The sequence below is a fragment of the Bactrocera latifrons genome, unplaced genomic scaffold, assembly GCF_001853355.1.
Source record: "Bactrocera latifrons isolate USDA-ARS-PBARC rearing strain unplaced genomic scaffold, ASM185335v1 scaffold_247, whole genome shotgun sequence".
NCBI lineage: Eukaryota > Metazoa > Arthropoda > Insecta > Diptera > Tephritidae > Bactrocera > Bactrocera latifrons.
Window position 1 is genome coordinate 2,949 of NW_017536041.1, and position 10,536 is coordinate 13,484.

At 35.1% G+C, this 10,536-nt stretch overlaps 1 protein-coding gene across 1 annotated transcript in view; it reads left to right on the forward strand.

The window, feature by feature from the left end:
- The first annotated feature begins 3,129 nt into the window (after positions 1-3,129).
- LOC108969281 (peptidoglycan-recognition protein LB) overlaps positions 3,130-10,536 on the forward strand; it is a 26,823-nt gene continuing 19,416 nt past the window's right edge. Inside the window, exon 1 of the mRNA XM_018933904.1 lies at positions 3,130-3,731. Coding sequence (XP_018789449.1) covers positions 3,695-3,731 — 37 coding nt within the window. The 5' untranslated portion in view covers positions 3,130-3,694. The remainder of the gene's footprint in view (positions 3,732-10,536) is intronic.

The following is a 10,536-nucleotide window of genomic DNA, read 5'->3' on the forward strand; positions in this document are numbered from 1 at the left end:
GAAATTGGTGATAAGTATGGAATTTTACCAGGTACTTTTGCGCTCATTTCTGAAAAAATATATGTTATTCCACTATTTTTCCAATACATAGTGTTACAAAAATAAGATTATGTTGCAAAAAAAAAAAAAAAACTTTTCAGATCGAGATCGAGTGATTTTGTAATTTTGCAGTTTCTCTGGAAATCAGCAAGTCCACTAGCTGTATGGGTCTTACATGAGCTAGCGCACAAAAAAGACTTAATGGAGCAAATTATTTTCTGCCAATTGTTGCTGAATTGATAACACATCAATATATAGTTACTCGTGAAGAAAACTTAGCCACTCACGACAACAGTCGGAGAATACGGTCATTTTGAAATCGCGGCCAGCCAGTGCAAACGGTGATAAACTCAAGATTAACGCTCAGCCGGACTTTGCTATGTGCTTTTGAGATTTGCAGTAAATCTGAAATTGAACATACGCTGTCAACGATTGAACCGTCTAAAGAAAGCAATCACCCAAAAGCCCCTAGCTTTGGCCAATAGTTTGGGAATTGTGTTTCATCAGGACAAGAAGCTTCGGAAGTTTGATTGAGAGCTTTTAATGCATCCAGCTTTTTGTTCGTACTTGGCACCGAGTGATTTCTACTTGTTAATGTCTCTGGCAAATTTGGCTTTTGCTGGTGAAAAATTCGTCAAAAATTAAAATATTGCTTACGTCATCTATGTAACACCCTGTTTATATATAATTTTACATTTTCAATGTCAATGTAATCAGTTGTAATTACTGTGTGAAGAGCTCTTCCAAAGCATTCAATGTAAAAAAAATAATAAGACACATTTCTTTGCGTAATAGGTGTAATACCGTTACCGTTATCAGCATGACAACAGTATTATAAATGCAAAATGATTTATTATTGTTTTTTGTATTTTGCTAAGTCTTCCGAATACCAACAAATTAAGCCATCAATCGTAAGAGGCGATAAACTTGGCACGAATGATAAACATGGAGAGCGTTCGCTTGCTCCATGAACGAAGAGAGATTATTATAACCAATACAGCAGCATATGAGTGGCGACAAGAGCAAACGCTTTGGCAGGTTTGGCAACGGTGATTGTTGTTGATCGCAGAAGCGCGCTCTCTACTGAAGTAAACGCACAAAAACAGCAAAAGCAATAGCTAAAGCAATTGAAACCAATATCGCCTATTGATATAAGCGGCGCAAAAAAATGAAGATTTTTTAATATTATTTTTTAATAACGTTGATAAATTATTATTTTTATACTCTTGTAACATGTTGCTATAGAATATAATAGTTTTGTTCGATTCGCGGTTGTAGGATTATATACATAATATAATATATATAGATGATCAGTATAACGAGGCGAGTTAAAATCCAGGTCTCTCCGATCGTCCGAGTAAGCTGTAACTTGAGTGAAAATTGAGATATCTTGATGAAACTACGTATGCTCGTTCCTTATTAAAAAAAAAACGACGAGTTCATAGATGGGGGTAAACGAACCACTGCCACGCCCACAAACACAATAAATTAAGATATAAAACTTTAATTTGCACAGGAGATCGCAGTAGCAAGAGGCAGCTGTGGGCAAATAATTCTGAAAAAGTGGGTGTGGCCGTGCCCTTTTTTATAGTAGAAGAAAAATCGCAAACCATAATGCAGAACTTTAAACCGCTAAACTTAACCTACTCCCAACTCAAGACTCTCCCACGAAAYCACCAGATAAGGTATTACTTCGCGAAAGTGACAAGAAATTTTACGTTTCCTTTATAGCACGGGCTAACTTTCCTCTTATATTTAGAAATGGAGGGAAATGGAAAAACACGCGTTCAGAGTCTTCTGTGGACTCCGTACACATCGAACAATACGGACTGAAGCACCCATGCTAGCATAATATTTCGGTCAGGTGGAAATCCAGGTCCCAATGTAGTCTAGTTATCCACATATAGATGTCAGATATAAGTCTGTGGGTACACCGTCCTTTGGTTGAAGTTAGCCACCGTTACCATATATCTCGAGACCCGCTCGAAAAATTTCAACCAAATTCCGTATGTGGCATTCCTCTACCATTTTTAAGTTACAATGTGAAAATTGGCGAAATCGGACTACAGCCACGCCTATTTCCTATATAACACAATTATAAATTCCATCTGATACTTTTCTCTCAAGTGTACAAATCAAGAAGCTCTTAATATAACAATGGCCATAAATTGTCCAAATCCTACATAAACTGTTCAAGTCCCTACGTTCCGAATGTTTGAACCGCAGTACTCATAGTTGACTTTGTATCGAAAATATTGGTCAATGTGTCAGATTTATACTTGAAATTCAGAGAGAATCGTTGCCTGATGATGGTATCACTGTGAATCACAAATGATTTCAATCGGGTCAAAACTTTATGTAGTCGCCCTATACCTTATACAAAAATTTTAGAGCTGACTTTATACCGCACATATCGGCCAGTATGTGAGTTATCTTAATAAAATTGAGAAAGCCTGTTTTTCTTATAATTCTGCATATTTGTACTTAGAATGAATAAAATTGGATGAAAACTCGCCCTAGACCTCATATAACTAACCGGCCAAATGTACCTGACGGTACCTCCCTGCCTTTAAACCTTGCAAATAGCAAGAGTGTGAAATGTTCGAAATGAAAACTTTTTTGATGAAATTAGCGCTTGTGATAATAGAATAATAGCAAACGAAATTATTTTGAAAAGCAAACCAAAAATATTTTATCTCATTTAACCACACAATTTCATTAAAAAAAAAAAATTGCCTAAATTAATCACTCACCATCTAACTTGTTATTATTTTCTTTCCATTTTGCTTTATTGCGGTTATTTTGTTTTAATTTCATTTAATTTTGTTTATTTACTTTAAAGATTACTGCATTAAAATTGTTTTTTTTTTTTCTGTTTCTAATTTCTCTTTGCGCTTTGTTTGTGTTTTTGGTTTTTACAAAAACCCATTGTGTTGTTGTTGCTGGCTCACTTCATTATCATTGCTTAGCATTGGTTTTGCAGTCAACCGCTAGTCAGAACACAGCTGTGTTGTTGTTGTTGTTGGCTTTTCTTTGCCATTTGCTGTCTATAAACGTGTGCGTCCAACGCTCAGCGCAAGCACTCAACAACCCAAGTGTGTACGGTGAGTGTGGGACGACGTGAGCGTATCAGTTGGCTGATAGCGATTACACAGTTAGGCGCACATTGCAAAGGTACTCGGGACGTACAAGCGAACGGACGCGTAAAACGGAAAGGAAACGGTCGTCCATACGGAAAAAAAGGTGCAAGAAAAATCACACAAAATAAATAGCAGAAAATCAGAAGAGCAAATAGAATTGTTGAAATGCTGTTAAAAAGTTAGCAACAACCGTGTAAAACCGTAACCAAACTTAATTTTCTACTGGCCGGGAAAAAATCCATTTGCTTTGATTTCGTTTACAGCAACGGTAATTAAATTAAAAAGTTCCGGTAAAAGCCGGTGGCAAAACGCAAAAAATCTGTGAAAAATTAAAAACCAGTAAAACTGTAGTCAAGAGCTACGAATAACATTTGAAATAACGTCAAGTCCTTGAAATAACAATTAAAATAAATTTCAGAATTTCAAGTCCTTGAAATAACAATTGAACTAAGTTCCAGATTTTCAAGTCCTTGAAAAGTGAAATAATTAAAGTGTATTGATCACTTCAAATAACTATGACGACATTTGGCTTATTCCTCTTATCAATGTGGGGTAAGTTATCATAACAAAATGACACACGCGTAAGCCTATTTATATAATGAAAACACACATGTGAACAAAGCTTCTTTATTACCCAGCAAACACAAAATTAACGCACCGTTCAAAATTTTTTAACGATATTATTCTAATTTAGTTTATAGCTTCTCAAGATGATGAAGTACGCACATCATATTTTCACATGTCTTTGACTGAGTGTATTCTATAATTTTCTTTAGACTTTATACTTTATCAACACTTTTCTAATTTTCTGAGCACCTTGAAGTTTATATTTTAATTGTATCTGGATTTGGAATAATATCCCTTATTACTAGCCAAGAATCAGGTAGAAAGGGAACTTTCAATTTACTAGGAATAATTTAAGCGATCACATCAATTGCTGCACTAATGTATACTCATTACATGAGCTCATCATATATGTATATAGTACAAAGGCGGTCTTTTTGTACCGCTTGAAATGGCAAACTGTGTTGGGTAATATTTTTAATCGGCGATAAACTGCTTTATTATTGATAATTTTGCGTGCGCTTTTACGCCCGAACTTGCTTATCAGCAGAGGTGAAATAGAGTCGAAACCCACACACACATATGTACGTTTGAGAAAAAAAAAATAAACAGAACAGAAGTGCCACAAATTGACAGAAGCTGCTATCTCTATTGCATTGCAAATTCGAGTACAGGGTGCGCCATCTTTAAAGCCGACATGTAAACGCTCAAAAACTTGAACACTTATAACAACGGCTTGTTTGACATATTAATACTGAAAATACTCGGCCGGTAATATTTCTAACTGTGTGCCGACTCTTCCCAATGGATTTTCAAATAATATCAAATAAAAAGAAGAGAGTCTCGGTTAGCAATGCTCATGTTATTCATGAATTCATAGCAAAAATTCCCGTTTTAAGTTCGAAAACATTGAAAAATTTATGGAAAACGTATACAACTTGTTTGACAAATGCAACTTTTTGAAAACTTTTTAATTAAATACATATATACACATAACAAGTCAAAGTACTCGACCTGTCACAGAGATGGCATTACTATTTCAAAGAACATAGGTATAAATTTGACAGCTGTCAGAGCATTAGCTAGTGAATTAGAACATCTTGTGTGAAGCAACTTTTGCTATTGTGCAACAAATGGCTTGAATTAATGACGAGTTTCCGGACCTGCCCCATGACAATAAGCCATTAAGGATTGGTAAGCTAAGTTTAGGCGTGGTCAAATGAACACCGAAGACGGAAGTGGAAAATAATTTGGATGCGATAGCAGACACTCTAAGATATCAACTGAATGTACACATCATATAATTCACGAACATTTGGGTATGAAAAAGCGTGGGTTAAACGTAACAGTCGACTGGCAAGGTTATGGCGTTCCCGTATTTTGGAATACACATGGAATAATTTTTAGTGACTGGCTTAAAAATATAAGGACCATCAATAGCGACTGTTATATAGAGTTATTGCACCATTTAAAGAATGAAATCGTCAATAAACGGTCGAATTTGAAGGAAGTGCTGTTTCAACAAGACATCACAACAAGTCAGTTGTCCATGAATTGGACTTCGACTTCGACTAGCCCTAAGCGACTAATTCCTGCGCTCAGATCTCGAAAGAATGCTCGCTCTGAAGAGATTTTTATCACACGACGAAGAGAACGCCGAAACTGAATAAAATTTGGAAATAAAGAACAAATCGTACTACAAAAACTGTACCGAAAAGTTGAAGCATCACTACTATCGGTGTATCACCCTTGAAAGGAACTATGTTGAATAAAATAAAACTTATTTTGGAAAAAATATATTTTCCTATGGTAGGCCGGGAATTTTGCAATTGACCTATAACATTTGTAATTATTAATAATGCTGAACGTGTAAACAATTACATAGAAATTGTAAAGTTATTTATGTACATAAGTATCTCATTGAAAGTTATTAAAATATTCACAGAATTTCAAGTTCGAGGAAATCCCAATGCTGATACTGTTACAACGTAACATACTGCTATAAGCAAAAAAATAGTAAGACTTTGTTCAGAATTTGAAAATGATTAATTTATTCTTCAAAATCTATGTCGTCCCGCTCAAAGTAATCCCCCTTGGCCACAATGCACTTGTGCCAACGTTTTCCCAATTCTCAAAACAGTTGTTAAAGTCAATTTGGTAAAAAGCCTTCGAAGCGTGTAGCTATGTGCTCACGTTTAATGTCTTCAATTGACACAAAACGGTTTCCCCAGAGCCGTCGTTTGACTTTGCTGCATAACCAGAAGTCACACGGAGCTAATCAGCCGAAAACGACACGATATTGGTTGAAGATTTGACGGAAAACTCACGGAGAAACAATGCAGTATGCGACGGTGCCTTATCGCGATGCAAAACCCAAGAGCTTAGCGCACGTAATTCAGACCTCTTTTTACGAATTATACAACGCATAACAATCAAATAGTATTCTTTGTTAACAGTTTGGCCGGTCGAAAGAAATTCGGAGTGTACCACACCTCAATAGTCGAAGAAAGCTGTTAACATAACCTGGATTTTGGAACTACTTTGACGTGCATTTTCGGCTTCGGCTCTCATTTGCCACGATATTCAGCCGATTGATCGTCAGTTTCCGGATCTCCAAGACTCATCGCAAGAGTAATTCGTTTCATGACATCCCGATAGTCGGAAGGCATTGCTTCACAAGCGTAACGCGACGGTGTTTTCGAAACAATTTTGAAACCAATCGTTTTTTCACTTTTCTGCCCAAATGATCTCTCAAAATGGTCTTTCCTGATCCTTCAAATCTTCCAATGTTGCCAGGAAAATCTTTGACTATTGATCGTCGATTCTCAAGCACCAGTTTCTTTATTTTATTGACGTGCTGATCATCAGTTGATTTTGATGGCCATCCTGGACGAGTTTCGTCGTCAACGAGTTCAGTTGCTATGTCCATGAGTAAGAAATTCTAACAGACTCTGCGGCCTCACTTTCCATGGAGACCCGCGTATACTAAACATTAATGATTATTTTGATGTGACATTTAGCACAGACGTCTCTGAGAGTTATACCAACTTATATAATGTCAGCTATTACTACACTAAATTTAATAAATTATTGCAAAGTTGAATATTTAAAATTGCTTTAAGGTTATAGCTAAAAAATAGTTTCCATATCGGAATAATGCATATAGCTGTCACACAAACTGAACGATCAAAATCAAGTTATTACATAGCGTCTTTTGTATTTGTAATGGATATTACAGCTTCTGTGCACACGGCTGATGTTAACGTTTTTTCTGTTTTTGTTGTAGTTTTATACCATTGCAACATGTTGCACGGGAATAATATAGTAATTTACAGATGTTTTACTCTTCTGCGTGACTTAATTGCATATGTAAATAGGAATGAAAATTGATGATTTTAGGAAATTATGCATACCGAAAATTAATTTAAAATTGCTAATTAATCGGAATTATTAATGAATAATCGATCAGTAAGCGCCACATGTAGTAACAATTTTCTTAACTGATAAATAAAAAAAAATATACGCCCGCGTTTTCCGCGATGTGTGGTCCTTTATTTAATTAACAAATTTTAATTTAATTTTACACTTATTGCCCTTTGTTAAACAAACGACCCACAGTTACGGTGGTTCACTGCATGAGCCAACATTACTGCGCTTTCAACAATAAATACTTTTTTTCTGAATTGAATATATGCATATTCATATATAGTATATGTATGTATGTATGTATGTAAGTACATTGGTATGCTGCGCACTTTGAGTGAAGCTTAATTAATTATTTCTGCAATATTCGCAATTTTACAAGTTCGCTGTATTTATTTTATTGTTTTTATGCACTTATTCCTTTTTACTAATTGCATTAATCGTTTTACAAGCATTTTCCATTGACCAACAATGACAGTGGTCAGGGCGTGCAGCCTAAGTATTTCTGAAAATCCCGACTAAAGCTTTTTAACAATTTTACTAGAACTTTAATAAATTAAGCCCTCAAGCAAATCTCGTAAATATATATTTATTTATATTTTTTTTTCTTTTTTTCTTTCCGTAAATATACTTAATGTAACTATACTTTTAACTATATATTTTTTCGATTATCCATTCATAATACCTTCTGGATTATTTACAAATTATGTCCACTCAGAAAAAGCTCAAAATTGAAATCGCAATTCAAAATTCAAAATTTATGAAATTCTGCATAATTGTTCATTGAAATTGTCACACACTATTAAACCAAAGTGAATTAAGGCTTGTAGACATAATAATGTAAAAGTCATCGATATTTGCAATTTAACTGCATGCAAACATCAATCGCAGCTTTATAAAGGGTGATCCATTACGAGGTTATCCACTTTTTGAAGGAAAAAATACAAAATTTTCAAATTTAATGAGGGGAGTGTTTACTATCATTCGAAAGAACATTTTTTCCAACTATTTTTTGCAGCCTGTCTCTTTCTAATGTTGGCATTGGCTACATCTCCATCGCTCCATTAGTTGAGTCCAGTATTCGATGGCTCGTTCGTGCATTTCGACTGGTAACTGGCGTATGCCACGCGTGATGTTTTGCTCCAAGGTCAGAATCGAAGTGCGATTGTCCGCAAAGACACTAGGCATTACATATCTCTACAGGAAAAAGTCTAACGGTGTGATACCATATGATTTTGGTGGCCAATTGAATTAAATTGAAGTGTTCTCTCAATACATGCATTGATTAATGCGATGTGTAGGAAGTGGCGGCGCCTTGTTGAAACCAAATGTCGCCGAGATCGCGAGCTTCCATTTCAGTCATCAAATAGTCGATTATCATGACGAGATAACAGTGAAATATGAAACGATGATGTCACCGACAAACAAACCACACTAAATCCCTGTTTATTCTGCATGAAATACCAGCTGTTGATTTTCACAAGTCTCTGTTCGTCCCCAATTTTTTGACTCGAAAACGTCGGAACTACTTGGAACTTTTCAAGCGTTTGAAGATTGGTGATGTTATTGCAAATAGTAATATGACACAACTCACGCATGATCTGTCAAAAAAAGTTTATTTGAAAAAGTACCTCTATTTGGATCACCCRTTACAGTTATCATTAATGAATTTCAAATTTTTTGATTTCATTGTAAATACTTAATATTCAGATGTTAACATTGATTTCTGATATGGTTTTAATGAATTAAAMAACAACGTAATATTTATAAAGCGACAAAAAGGAACTTTATAAAAATAGACTACAATAGTYAATAAAAACATGTAAATAATTTAATTATTCAAATGTAAATAATATGCACATAAGTGCACGGAGCAAAAACGTCTACATAAGATGGAATATTTTAAAAGAAGATAATCGGTGTTTACCGATATTTTAAAAAGAAAAATATTGAGTTTTCAGTGTTTGATAAGCGAAATGTTTTCAATATACATAAATTTATATATTTAAACGAGTTCGTGGAAAAACAAACATATAAAGTGGCATACCAAAGCCATAACATTAATTTGTCGCAACGAATTATGTCAAAGTGGGGCACCTGTGGTTCGAAAATTGTAAAAAAGTGGGCGTGTCAACGCTTCTCTTATAAGTATATGTATGTATACGTCTTGCAAACCAATCAAAATATATCACCCAAATTTGCGCAGTGTGAAAATAGGTGAAATCGGAATTAAAGTGTGCTCTGCGCAAACCACAAAAAAGGAGACCGCACAATCTGCGCTAACTACCGTGGGATAAGTCTCCTCAACATCTCGTATAAGGTTCTATGGAGCGTATTGTGTGAAACATTAAAGTCCACCGTCAATAAACTGATGGGATATTCTCAGTGTGGCTTTCGACATGGAACACTACAACATCCAAAAATATTGTTCGGATCGGCCTACTGTGGCATATACATATRTAGCTGCCATACAAACTGACCGCTCAAAGTCAAGTCCTTGTAACGTTCATGTTTTGTTTTTCTTGTTTTGTTTTAATTAAGTACAAAGTTAAGGTCAAATTTGTTTTTGCAGATGAAATGCATCTTGTCTGTAGTATCAAGTGCRCAGAAGTGCTGATACTGAGTACTCTAACTAAAGTGGTTATTTAGTTAGCACTTAAAATGATAAAATGGCATGAAGCAAACACTCGGCAAACGGTTTCTCATTAATTTGAAATACGAAAAATTTTAAACTGTGCTCTAACACAAGCAARGCGTAAGAAGTTAAACGCAAAATTAGATCCCAAATGCAGACTCAATTCACATTCTTGTAAATGTTGCCAATAAACTCGTTCAACGCTAATGAGGCGCTGTTGTAACAATTCMTCCATTACTCTAATTAAGCACGCAGCTTATTTTCCAATTTGATTTAATGAGCTTGCAGCTCACAAAGCTTAGACGTCACTCTATTGCCTATCATATTGAATCTACTCCAGAAGTAAACTTGACTTACCTGCTAGAAAACCAAAAGAAACGTTCAGCAGCGCGTCAACTGTGTTTTGTATTTGAAGAAAGTCTGAAACGAGTTAGAAGATAATATACATTTGGTATAAATGGTGGTATAAGTTAGCGGTGTAATTAATTGCAAGCATCAGATTAAATAAGCGAAGACAATTATTTTCACAAAATTTCATTTAGTTTTAGAATTTGCCGTTCAACACACCACTAATGCTGATTACTTCATTAACAACAAGTTGTGCTGATTGACAGATAACCACGCATATAGAGCAGAGACGACGCTAGCAGCTAACGGATTTTATAGTCACAGCGCCGACATTTCTTAAGGGGGTATTCTGGTCCAGCATTTTGAAAAAATCAAATTATTTTTTTT